At 35.3% G+C, this 13,985-nt stretch overlaps 1 protein-coding gene across 1 annotated transcript in view; it reads right to left on the bottom strand.

The window, feature by feature from the left end:
• The window catches only part of FSTL5 (follistatin like 5), a 272,551-nt gene extending 264,356 nt beyond the window's left edge, over positions 1 to 8,195 (bottom strand). Inside the window, exons 1-2 of the mRNA XM_008933129.3 lie at positions 8,082 to 8,195; positions 1,082 to 1,220 (exon numbers count right to left, since the gene is read on the bottom strand). Coding sequence (XP_008931377.2) covers positions 1,082 to 1,220; positions 8,082 to 8,125 — 183 coding nt within the window. The 5' untranslated portion in view covers positions 8,126 to 8,195. The remainder of the gene's footprint in view (positions 1 to 1,081; positions 1,221 to 8,081) is intronic.
• Between the last annotated feature and the right edge of the window lie 5,790 nt (positions 8,196 to 13,985).

The raw sequence follows: 13,985 nt of genomic DNA, 5'->3' as shown, positions 1-13,985 counted from the left end.
TTCCTAGCTTTTTTATACTAACACATATCCCTAATACCAAAATCTTAACTATACACTAAACCATTTTTTTCATTTAGATATATTACCTAGAAAAAACCCCACCATATATTCTTTGTTTTTCAAAATAAACTTTATATCAAGTTTTCAATATTCTTTTTCTTTATGTTGTTTACATACTTGTGTACATAACTGTATAATAAAATCTAAATTTTAATATTTTATCTTCCATCTGTTAGAAAATTTTTATATTTAATCTACATAGTATACAATAGTCAGTGAATAGGAAAATATTTTACATGTTTGAGAACTTGGTTATCAGTTTCTCTCCCTTATACACTGAGATAGAATCACACAATACTGGGTCTTTTTTTCAAACTGAGGACTAACAATAATTATTTTTCATGTTTTATAAAAAGTACTGAGAAATAAAACTAGCTAGATCTTGAAACATTAACCAAAACTAACATTTAGGGTTTCTGGCTATAACTCAGATTTTTTTTAGTTGAAGTACACATATTCAGAAGTGTGAAGTTTTTTTAGGGTCTTTGTTGGCCTGACAGTAGACCTTGAGGCTCCTCAGATGTTGCTCCCATGACTTAATTCTTCTGTACCAAGAAGAATTAGGTTGATCAGCTCTGTGCTAGTTCTAGGCAGCCCATGGAAATATTACAGCCCTTTTGCTTCCACGCTTCTTTAATGGGCAGTTCCCTTGTTTGCTGCTTGGTCTGAAATTCAGTGAGGACTGGGACAAGTCATTACCTTAAGCAGATGCTGACAGTTGCTTTGAGACATCCTCTCCTGAATCTCTCTCTCTGAGTTGATGTTGACATAAATAATCTCTAGTTTGTGAAACTAAAACAGATCTTAGCTCACTCTCTTTGAAAGTTTTCTGGGCTTTCAAGTCAAAACACCTTGTTTTCTCATTTACTTGTTAAATCAAGTATATATTTTTGCAGGTGTTGTTATTGTAAAAGTTAATTTCTGAAAATTACTCCAAAAAACATAAACAAGATAAGGCTGGAGTGTAATCTATCCCTTGACCATGGAAGAAAAGCAAGAAATGTTAGAGAATAATCCATACCTTGTGGCGTAATCTTACTAGGGGCTGATAGAGCCTAAAGTCGTATCCTTCCTTGACTGGCCACGCTTCCGCTCCCAGCAAAATGCATCCAAGAAGTAAAACAGTGGACCACCACATAAACATCTTTACAGGTCTGTTTCTGTCAAAATAAAATGTAAGAGTTCAGTGATGTCATATTACTTTGGCATGAGCCATGTAATAAAAGCTTACAATACTGATATTCCATTTGTGGACTTGAATAAATATTGTAGATATAAGACAATCCATCTGGCACAACAGTAAAGAGAAAAAATAGTAGTAGCATTTGGGATGACAATATCAATTTAGTTGTGCTGAACGGAGTGTTTTCTTATCATATGAGAAAGTCACTGAGGAAATAACCAGGAAAAGCCACAGAAAAAAACAGAATATACTAGAAAAGCAGTGGTGAAAAATGCAAAACATTTTCTCAGATGAAGGAAAAAAAATTATCATCAATCAGCTTTTTCTTTTAAATACAGTCTTTCACAATGGCCTATTCATATTCTTAAAGGCCTATAACAATCATACACATTTATAGATACATATGTCATGAGAGTTTCTTTATGTGGTTCCTAATGGACCCATAAATGTGCATTTCGTAAGCTGTTTCAGAATCTATGAGAAATATGCAATCTATATCATTGATATTCAGCATTTGTGTTGAAAATATCATGTTAAATAGACAACACAGCAAACTGATTCTCATCACTTCAAGACACTCCCAAGTCAGTCTGTTTAGTCTATATTGTTTAATCCTGCAATACGGGACAGAGATGAACAACTTTCATGCAGGCTGACTTACACATGAATGGTTTGGGTTTTTTCCCCTTTCTACCTTGCTTTTAGTTCACTTACCCCGCCAACATAGAAGTCTCTAATAAACAAAGATATACAAGAATAAGTACAAAACATCCTAAGTGTACCCTAGGAGCACAGAGTGTGTACAGAATGTTAAAGTCTTGACTGACATTTTTCTTTTCTATGGAAAATCAGCTGAGCATAAAATGTGAACAAATTCTGGATAACTTATTATCCTGTATCATTTACAGTCATGCTCCTGGCAATACTGTTACACAAACTGTGGATTTGATTCCTATCAATCTTCATATAGCAGTAGTTCTCACAGTAGGTCTCTGTATCTGAAGACAGAGACTGCATAGAATTAGTTCCTGTGGAGATATTAAAGGTAGTAAATGGACTCTAGACTTACTCTATTTGCAGCCTCAGTAACATGATCCTACGTAAGTTTGCTACACTTCTCTGGGGACTATTACTCCAAACTTGGTAAAACCTCTTAAAGGTTGCTGTCTGTTTCATTCTCATTCCAGTCGATTTTTTACCAGCCTGCCTTGCTTTTTCGCTTGTAACTCAAACCGAAGCTTGACATTTGTACACCATACTACTTCGACATCACTTACCTCTTGTTCCACCAAACCCTATCTCATTCTGGGTCTCCCCAGTAATCAAACTTAACATTTCTTCTCATTTATTATTGCTTATTCCAACAGTTTCCACTTCGATTACTTTTTTTTGGTGCTCCAGTTTTTCTAATAAACATAGTAGAAGTTTCTCTCCTAAGAGAGCTAACAGAATATATTAAGCAAAGAATAATTTGAAACACAGAAAACAAGCTCTATTACAGAGAGTTATTTTACATAAATAACTTGAGGCTTGTTCTTTTGCACCTGTTCAGTAATTGGATATTATAGTGAAGATAGGAAATGACAAAGCGAATGTGTTTTCTTGGGTTCCCCTCATACTTCCACCTAAACAGAACTGCTAATCAGATGTTCCAGTGGACCTTTACTATGGAATTATTACAACAATAAGCTTACTGACTTGAAACACAAAAAGGCTCATTACAGAATTCTGAGGTTTCAAGTACATTGTGGTATGGCATTTTCCTTCATCATTTCTGTGTTGGTTCTTGGTATGGTTGTTATTGGAACAATAAGTCCATTAAAGGGAAAAAAAATTAAAAAAAAAAATAAGAAAAATCATAATCTTGACTTTTTATCTCAAAGAAAACATCCCTTTATTTGTGTTTGTTAAAAAAAAACTTTGAAAATACTTTATTTCTGACTTTCAAGGTCAGAATTAGATTAGTTTAGCACTTGTGCATGCTAAAACTAGCTATGCACAGTTGAAGCTTTGTCCCCTTTATGCACTTGTGGAATATCTCTCCATACAATGAAAATTTGGTTGGAGAACAGTCATTTCACAGAAGATGGTAAGGGCAGCCACATTCCACCACCCTCCCATCTATACTGTACATTTTTAGCCTCATGTGGTATAAAAGAATAGGATCCTTATAGTCTTGAAAATTGTTTGACCTTGAAAGACTTAGTCTTTGCACTTGCACAGAAAAAGAGAAAATTATTACATGCTCAGTTTTTGATTTTATTGCTGTTACTTGGATGAACACTTCAACATAAACTTAAAAAGTCAGCTTTCTGGACAGATGCCACTTAAAATCCCCAAAGTATACAGAGTGTCTTCAGTTATTATTTGCCTTTTTAGAAATAAAAAATCCACTTTTTTTTTCCAGGTATCATAAATTGAATTTATTGTACATCTTTTAAAACTACTACCAAAACCACAGTTCTTAAAACAGTACTGCATCTTCATTTTAAGAAAAATTATTATTATCTGTTCTTAAAGGTTTACATGGTTAAAGAGTTGAACTAAAGAGCAGGAAGAAAAGCTTTACTGCAACTCCAGATTTTGTTGCTGCACATAGGTGAACAGAAAGAAATAAGTTAGCAAGTCTCTATATATATACTCATGTTACCTAAAATTACTTCCTTCTTTTTTCTTCTTGGAGGTACAGCACAAATGATAACTAAAGAATTTCTGTACTTTCTTTTTAATGTTATATTATCAATGGATCAGAAATTGTGTTTTTGAAGGATGCTTATACTATGCATTTTAGGGTAAAATGACATATTTCTGAGCTCAATTTTGCAATATGATCTAGACCTTGTTTACTCATTAATTGTAATCTGGCAGAATTTAATGTTTCGGTGTTTAGATAACATTCTTCTGTATTTATAACTCCATTAATTATATATTTGTAAAGTAGTTGCTTTTATCTTTTTATTATATGACTATTTTTATCTTCACTTTTTTTTTAGTTTGTTTCAAGTCATGGAGGACACACTGAGTTTTAAGTTGTCAAACTTTCCACATCATTAAACTTGAATATATAAATGACTACAGTTACTTAGTATGCTTTTATTAAGTGCACAGGATATATTAAGTAGTGTATTTTTCACTAGAATTGGAGATAAGTGGGCTTAAGGAGTTTCAGGGTCAAACAAATGATTAATGTAATTAAATGTTAGAATCAAAACTATGTTTCACAGGAAAACGCTGAAAATAAAAGATTTTAAGCAATATTAATACATATTTTAATAAATATTTTGAAATATAGGGCTCTTGAGTATAAGCAACTTAGTTTTTTGTATTTTTTTGCTATCACTGCTTCGAAAAGTGGAAGAAAGAGTTCTACTTCAATGTCTCAGACAGTATATATGTTACTGAGAACTTTGGAAGGGGTGGGGGCTTAATCAAAGATGAATAAGGCATTACTCTCACTTTCCCTCTCTCAGGGAACGGCACAGACTGAAATTTAGGATCTGAATTAAGCAAATGCACAACCAGAAAAGACCATGGAGAGACCAGCTTTGAAAGAAATGTTCCAAGAAATAAGTGTTATTCAATTATGTTTGACAATTTCAGTGAAATGCTATTGAACAGATAGTTTTCTTTGTGAGTTTGTCACGTTGCTGAGGCATCACCCTGAAAGCAGTGTAATGAGTTTGGTTTTACTATGACAGTTGTGAAATCAGACTGTCAGGCAGTCTGACCTTTACCATTTTTTCCAGTGATGCGTTTGTTCATGCAACATACTTAACAAAATATAAGCTCTACCTATTACAATACATCTCCTACATACCTGTAAGGATTTCAGGACAAGACAATAACTTACGTGCTGATTAATATAATTATGAATAGTCTGCTGTTTTCTATTCAATTCTGAAATTATTTAAGTTATTTCTAAGGCCTCACAGAAGTAAGAGGTAATTCCACCCCATATTTTCACCACTCTAGTGTTTAAAATGTTTATTTTACTTTTTCCCAACTTCACCAGGCTCTGTCATTAAACATCTATAAATTAAAGTGTTGTTTCCATAAATGTTGCTTCTTTGCACTAAGTGCTTATTTGCACTAAGCACTGATGTGATACTGTAAATAATGGCAAATATTGTTTAAGAACTACTTAATATTGAATTGGTGGCCAATGGTAGTTGCTTAAAAGAAGTAAAGAGGCAGGGATAACACAGTATATTCCCTCGAGTCCATTTACTGCCTGAGCTAGAAACTGCAGCTAACCAATTTGCCTGATATGCACTGATGGGGACTTAGCTCCTTAAGTCTGTCTTCTTCATTTTTTAATGTATATTTTTATTTTCATAACATCATGTGGGTGTGAAGAGTGTTACTTCTTTATATTTATATAACCATGTTTAGAAATCTGATGAATTTATTTGGTTTATACTTTCTTTAAACAGATATCAACCTGTACCTCTGCATTTTCCTGTTTTCCTGTTTCTTTCTCTGCATGTTCCTCATTTATAATACAGCCTATAGGTTAAAATGTAGAGAGAAATAAAAAAATATTCCAGTACATCTTTTATGCTATATATGATTTGTCTGCCAATAAACACTGAACTGACTTTCCTAAACAACTACTAGCAATAACTCCATATCTTTTGTAAACATCAAATTTACAGCTACTCAGTGCACGTAAATAATTAGGGTGTGTGGGGTTTTTTTCCCCCTCACTGCATGCAAATATTTAGGATGCTGTGTTTCTTTCCTCATGTGCATTAATTCTCTTATTAACAATTACCTTAAAGTGCTATTTTAGCATTAAACTGATCTGTGTTGTAGGAGTCTTTTGTGTTGTTCTTTGTCATCCCCAGATTTGCCTTAAAACCTGAGGCATCAGAGTGGAGAATGTGGGACAAATAATGGTTATACCTAACTTCTCATCGCTCAGTGAGTTCTTCAGCATCAAATTTAGATTTTTCTTTCTGATTTTCAGAAAGTTCTGTCATCTCACTTTTTAGCACATTTCCAGAGCATTCATGAATGCGATGCACTCTGCAGTTTTCTCACTATTGACTTCCTTCCATTTCAGTTACTTCTAAAACTTTTTGATAAGTTATTATCTATGAGAGGATTCTTTTATTCTGTGACAAGTTTGTTCCTTAAAACCCTTGGGTGAGGAGTATTTCTGGGAGAACTATACCTTCTGAATTGACAGAAGGAATACCTGAGGGCATCTCACTCACCTCCTTTAGCCAAGGGAACTGGAACCCTCAAATATTTTTCAGTAATTTTTTCTTTTAAACAAAGGAAACTACATGAAAAGTTAACCGAATACCCACCATTATCCCTGATGATCAGCTACTCACCCCTGAGTTGGAGACAATTTCTTTTAATTCTTGAGAAAATGCAATGCAAACCTGTATCTCCCTTTTCTCTCCTGCTAATGCTTTTCACCCTTGCAAGTTCAATATTTTGTGAAAAACAACCTAAATCCCAGTTCTGACACCTTACTTATGAATATCTAATTATGATTAACATATTTCACAACACCATAGTGAGTACTGCTTCTCAAAGTTATTATGATTTCTAATCTTCTCAGCAGTTCATTGATAATGTAAATTTTGCTCTCTGCCTGACTCTGTTGGACTAGGATAGAGGTTGTTACTATGAGAGTTTAGCAAATACCTACTAAGCACTATGTTACCTGTCCCCATGCTGTAATCTTCACAGAAAAGATTGAAAAAATATCATTATACACAACCAGTTCCAAATGTGATAATGTGTATTTACACGGTGTATTTAAAAAATCTAATTAATATAAGCTGGCTTAGCCAGAGTTTATGTGAAGAGCGAAAATACATACCAATTACGAGAATGTCCTACTTTAAAATATATACATATTTAAAATTAATAAATTTCCCATTGTTGAAGATTTTTTTCCAAAATTTCTCAGCTATTATACTCTGTTCTGAGTAAATAAATGGTGACTAGTCAGGATATTTGGCATCAAGAACAGAAATATAATTCATTTGAAGATATAACTCTTCCACCCCAATAAACTTATCTGATCAACTCAATGTCTCTACAAAGTATAATAAATTAAATCTTAAATACTTGTTTGATCACTGCATTCTTCCTGCCTTTAAAAGAGAAGACATGTCAGATATTAACCTGGCATTATTTAAGAGGTCACTTTTAACACATCAAGGAGCAGTACTGTATACTCTCAGGACATGTCAGTCTCTGTCTTTTACATACTACTAATCTCAATTAAAAAAAAAAAAGCATAAAATTAATTGTCTATTTTGTGTGGATCAGAAAAAGACCATGAGCTCTGTCACCATATTCAATGTTATTAATAGGTTTATAATACAGCTACGGTAATAAATATGAACCATGCTTCATTGCCCTTGACTTTGAGGATTTCATTGCATATAACAATGGATGCAAATAACCATCCAGGAAAGAATACACTGCTACCATTTCTTAAGATACTTTTATCTACTCTTATGGTTTCATGGCTGAAAGGTACCTGCAAACAAAGCATTTTTTTGTCTAAATAGTGATTATTATATTGCACTGACTTCGAACGAGTAGAAGTTTTAGCTAAAAGCATGTCTTTTCCCATTAGCCTGCCTCTACTGTACCCTAGTGCCCCATATCTTCATACAGCCTGTGTCATCAAAAACCTTATGACAGATATCATACTAGAGACAGTATCATAGTCTCTCTATGAATGCAGCTATAACCCATATCAAGCAAAGTTTGTCCTTGTCAAAGTGCTATGTGGAAAGCAGATTACAATGTTGTGACGGCAGCTCTCGCCCCCAGGACTTGCTGACAGCTCTTGCGCACTGCATACCTCATGCTGTCACCCTCCAGTTCTCCTCCAGAAGTGGCAGCCATGCTCTGAACTAGAGTTGTTAGGTCACCTTAACTGCGTACAGCAGGCTCAGGGCTTGCAACAGTGAAGTGCAGCTCTACCACGGCAGCCAACAATTCGTGCATCTGTGTATCAATCTGTTCTGTCTCTCAGCTGCGACTTTATGTGGCTACAGCCACTGACTGCACAGGCACATGCTCTTCATCCTTCACCCATCAAAAGAGGCTGGCACAATCATTTTGGAACACACATACAGCAAAATACTTTTTAAAAAAAACTCATGAAAAGGACTTGCCATGCCAGACGAATCCCGCCTCTGCTGATTGCTGCCCATCTCTCCCTCACTTCTTTTCTAATTTAAATTGCAAAACCATCATACTGCACAACCAGCAGGTGGAGTGCAGAGCCTTGCACTCTTGGTCCTGTATTACTGCACTTGGTCTTTGTGTTGACATTACAAACATGTCAGGCGTCTCCAAGGCAAGTACCTCAAGGCACCTCCGTGGTGAGCAGCCAGGACAAGGGCTGGGTTTCCCTGCCTGTCATTGTTATTCTCTCTCTCTGCCCTCACACCACTTGTGCTGCCAGGTGCTGGTGGGTAACAGCAGAAGCCAAGGCAGCAAAGTGTCTGTGGGGGTGATGCAAGCAGGATTCGTTTGCCCAGGGCTTTTGTGGAAGAGTTTCTTTGGAATTGGCCCTGGAGGTTTACAGGGGCTCACGTGACCCTGTACACAAGTGTCCTGAGTGTGGCGGGGGCATTTGTGAAAGGTCAAAACACCTAAAACACAGATGCAGCGAGGACACTTATTAGGTGAAATCTTTGCTGCTAACTTCATGCTCTAATTTAATCTTACCATTTTCCGTATATTATTTATTTATTTATTTAAAGGATGACTCACGGATGTCTTATTGTTTGTGACCCAAGTTTCAATTAGTTATAATAAAATGAGAAATGAAAATTTTAAACCTTTCTTAGCATGTTCTTCACATGGTCTCTTAATTTCTTTAATATTAAAGAAAGAAGAACAAAATGAAGGTACTATATTTCACACATCTCAGAGGAATATTTTTAATGATCTGTGTTGCATTTATTGATCTAATTTTTTCCTAAGACTTCAATATCAACATCAGGGTGGTAGACATCATTGATATATGCAAGTGCTAGTTTGTGAAAGTTATACTGTTAGCAAGGTGGTCTCTTTCTTCCCTCACTAAGCAAATTTGTCACAGCTGGTTCCCTAATATCCTAGAGGATTAATGTTTACCATCATGGCAGTATCTGAACCGATGGGAATTCAACTGCTTCATATTATGAAATCAGAAAGAGAAAACTTGCCAGCTTAGAACTCATGTGAATAGTTTGATAATATTAATACTAGAACAGACAAATATTTTGGTTTTCAAGTTTTTAATTTTGTCTTTTTAAATAAAATACTGCTGCTATTAATTAAATGGAAGAAGAAACAACTGTTGTTGACACTTCCACAGTAAATTGTTGTGTATTTTTGAGCAGTTATCCTAGAAAAGGCAAAATGGTCTCTTAAGATGCAACTTCTTTTTTAAAGAGGTAAACTGCTAAATTAAAGACTGAAATTCTACATATTTGCTATGATATGCTAATCTGCCACCCTTATGTTATTCGAGGGTTCTTATTATGCTCCCTTTTGTTACTCAAGGAAATTCTGGCATTCGGTAAAACAGTAGTTGCCAACAAAAGCATTGAAACCTCTGTGTTCTTGAACTCCTTGAATGAATGCTAAACCATATGTCTGTCATTAATTCAAACAGCCATTATAATATCTTCCTATTAAATGTTCTGTTTAATGTTATGATTTTATCCCTTTACATCTTTGAAACTCACTGCGCTGAAGTGCTCTAGCCAGCAGTCATAGATCCCATCTTTTTCACCCAGTGAAAGACATCTTTCAATAACTCAGCTGGCTTAAAGTCAACCCACCTGGAAATTGTCGCTCAAGACCACCATGAAAATGGAAAGACTGGAATAGACAGGTTTGGGTTTTTAACCTCTAATCGGATTTGAAGTAACAAAAGAATTATGAAGTACTAAAAAAGAAAACTAAGTCCTAAACCACTAAAATGTAAAGATAGAAGGTACTGGGAGCACAGGTAATAGTGTTTCAGCAGCCTTCAAAAGTTGGGAAGATAACTAGAGTGCATATCAGAGAGAAACAGGACATGGGAAAGCCTATGATATGCAAGAAACCATGAGTTCCTCAAACACAGAAGGACGCACTCTGGTATGACAGAGAGGAGTATACACAACAGTGCGAACACTGATAAGAAATATAAAATTATCAAACTGCAGAGAATAAAGATGCATACGGATTTTGGCATAATTGGATCGAAGCACAGTTCAATCAATAACCAAAAGGACTGATGAATGTTGCAGCTATTTAAATAAACAAGGACTATTTGTAGCTGAGGGCAGTTTGTCCTTATCAGGATTGAACCAAAAATACTTTTGCCCTCCAGTACTCTCCCCTAGGGTCCACATTAATATAATTAACTACTGATGAAATCCTGACCTAATTAACAACATGAAAACAACTCTAAAAAACAACATGTGATATGTTGGGTCCAGAATTTTACCGTATTTAGTGAAAACATTCACAAGGATGGAAACAAAAACCTATCTCCATTCATACAGTTCACAGAAACATACAAATAGAGGAAAGTGTTCTATACTTGAATAGCCAAAATAGTTATAAGTATTTTCTCTTTTTCAATTTAACTTCTGTGGAGTTTTTCGCCTCTCTTCTTTCCTGTTTTGTGATGACTTGACTCACTTTCTTCTTTACTGCCAGAAAGGTCAACTTTCTTCATGAGCCTGAATTCAGCACAATACAGAAAATCACACTTGCTCAGTCAGTCATAAAGCTAGCATGAGTTCCCAGTGCAATGTGCTTGGACATTAAAGTCCAAGTGAATAAAAAAAGGATCTTCTCTCCTTATGCAAATGAAATTAATAGACCGAGCATAATAGGAAGGAAACACATACAGTTCTGAGATTTTATAGAACAAAAAACCTCACCCTATCATACCTGGTGAAAAAAAAAATTGACTGTGACAGCTGACTTGGTATTTTACATTCTACTATATACAGTAAATTTAGTGTATCATTATAGGACATACTAATTATCCATGGAACAACTGCAGCCTTCTTTAAATTTTGCATAGGTATTTCTAATAAAACAATGCATTTGTCTTATTGTAATGCTCACAATCCTGTTCAATAGGATCAGAAACTTCATTTCCTGCTATGTTTTAACTGTCTTATACTATTTTACTGGATTTTATTGTTCATGTTTTTAGATTGCTCTAATATATCTACTAGAGAAAAACCTTCCAACTGCATACTGGAAAGCTGACAGTAAATCAGAAAACCTACAATGTTCTGATTAGGTTGTAGCTAAACAGGATTGTAAAATAAGATTTTTTTTCAATAATTCATTAGCTTAAAAATACTGTTACTTCTAAGAAGAATGGAATGATGATAACACAAATAAAGAAAGGAGCAGACAGTATGTGGTGATGAACTGGTAGTATGTGAAAGGAAAGTATTTTGTCTCTCCTCAACCACCACTGTATCATACATTGAAAACAAATTTTTTGTGTTCATTTATTGACCTAAAAAAAAAGTTGTACATATTTTCCTTTTTTTCAATTTTTGAAGTGTTTTATTTGGTGTTTTTTGGTTATTTTTGGAAAGGCAAAAAGGTAAATATCTTCAATTTTACTTATACAATAGAAATACAGAAAAAAGTTAATGTAAAATTGACTGGAATGAACTTTTCATCATCAATGTACCAGGAAACCCTAGAAGGAGCTTCTTAAAAAAAAAAAAAAAAAAAAAAAAAAAAAAAATTTCAGCAAGAAATTAGAGCTCAGATGTCACCACCAGACTCTCTATATTACATCTGGTATGAACCGTGTGCAGAGGCAAGAACGTCCCATCTTTCTCTGAAGCTACAGCCTCAAGAGTAACCACTCCATCTCCCTGAAATGTAAGTCTGTACTCCCTTTGTCATCCCACCTTGACACTGTTCCCCATTTTTGAGTCAACAGCATAGACTCTGGAATTGTCTAGGATACCTCTGTGAAGTGCAACACTCATGAACAGGAGCCAGGAGACATTGCTGAACATTGCATTCCAACTGCTCTGTCAAATGCTGATCAGATGACTGGTGGCAAATGTCCAAGTGCTGCAGCAACATACAGACTCTTTATTGATGAATCAGTTACCGTCGGCACGAATGCATCCTCGGTGCTGACTCACGTAAGTATCCCTACGCTATTAGAACTGAAATGTCTCTTGCCTCTGTATTTTGAAGGTCTGAGAATGCCTACCCTTCAGCAATTTCAAACATTTCTTGTTAAGTAGATGATATTTTCTGCAAGCCACAAAACAGAGAAAGCTATCAAAACAGAGAAAAGGTTTTCAAAAGTTATTTTGCAGGAGGTTATATATGCAAAAAAAAAAAAAGATTTTCATCTGGTTGAGCAACATGTAATGGAATCTGAAAACTATTTACAGTCTTGCAGATTTGGCCCACATTGAAAAATCAGGATTACCCTGCCTAGATACAGAGGGGGAAATCTACCTTTCTTTATCATCTACCTTCAATGTCTTAAAACTTAAAATTGCTTAAATGAAGGAATCTGCACATTCAATGAAGAGAGAGGGTAACAATTTCTATCCTTCAGAGTAAGACAGCATACAGATCACCTCAAACCACAGCTGATAGCAAACACAGGCCAAACCTTCTCTGTCTGGCTCCTCCAAAAATAAGGCCTTGGACTCTGTCCTGTATCAGTAGAAAGTTCCAGCAGGAAGAAAAGGAGAGTGTCAAAGAAGGATAAAGGCAGTACATGCAGGGACCAAACTGATGCATCAGGTTCACTGTTTATCTTAGTGTCATGGTGTAGGAGATGAGGCAAAAGGGGATGAATTTAAGGAAGTAGCAGGGATATCCCAGGTACCAGTGCATACTGCTCATATTCCCTAATTTTTCACTTAATAAAAGATTGCCAACCCTTAGCACTGACACTGCAGCCAGTGGCTGAAATTACCACACTGAACACTTGGAAACAAAACAAGAGCAGAGCCATTGCTGTTCTCTCCTGAAGTTGGCTGCTTTGGGCAGCCTCCTATTCTTAAAGCCTGCCGCACCAACTGCACAAGCTCCAGTTTGAGTACTGCTCCCTATTCATGGTCCACAAGAGTACAGCCTCCAGGTGTATGGGAAGTTTAAAATTAGTCTTTACTTATTTTTAATCTTTAAAAAAAATAAATCAACTATTAATGATTTTTGCAATACTTATATATAACATTACAACTCTTTTTGTAGTTCTTTTTGGGAGAGCCCAAATTCAGTAGAATCATAGAATCATTAATCATTGGAAAAGACCTCTAAGATCATTGAGTCCAATGGTTAGCCCAGCACCGCCATGTTCCCTGATAAACCATATCTTGAAGTGCCGCATCCATATGTTTCTTGAACAATTCCAGGGACACAGGCTCAACCACTGAACAGCCTGTTCCAATGCCTGACCATCCTTTTAGTGAAGACATTTTTCTTCATGGAAAATATGTAATACTTAATACTTAAATAACACAAATTTTAAAGTGGTGCAATCACTCAAGTCAGTGAATATTTGAGGACAAGTAGCTTCTCAGCATACTCTTTGTTTTGCCTGTAGACAAGGTTTGTAAGCCAATAATCATTATGAATTTTTCGTTGCTTTTGACTAGTGTCTGAGGGATCAGTTCTGAGAATTTCCATGCATATATGGAAGTTCACTTTCCGTTCACTTTTTTCATTAAAAAAAAAAAAAAGAAGAAAGGTACAGGACTCTCTGCTT

This window comes from Manacus vitellinus, unplaced genomic scaffold, assembly GCF_001715985.3.
Source record: "Manacus vitellinus isolate BGI_N305 unplaced genomic scaffold, ASM171598v3 scaffold_0_pilon, whole genome shotgun sequence".
NCBI classification, from domain to species: domain Eukaryota; kingdom Metazoa; phylum Chordata; class Aves; order Passeriformes; family Pipridae; genus Manacus; species Manacus vitellinus.
This window is presented reverse-complemented; position numbering and strand designations above follow the sequence as displayed.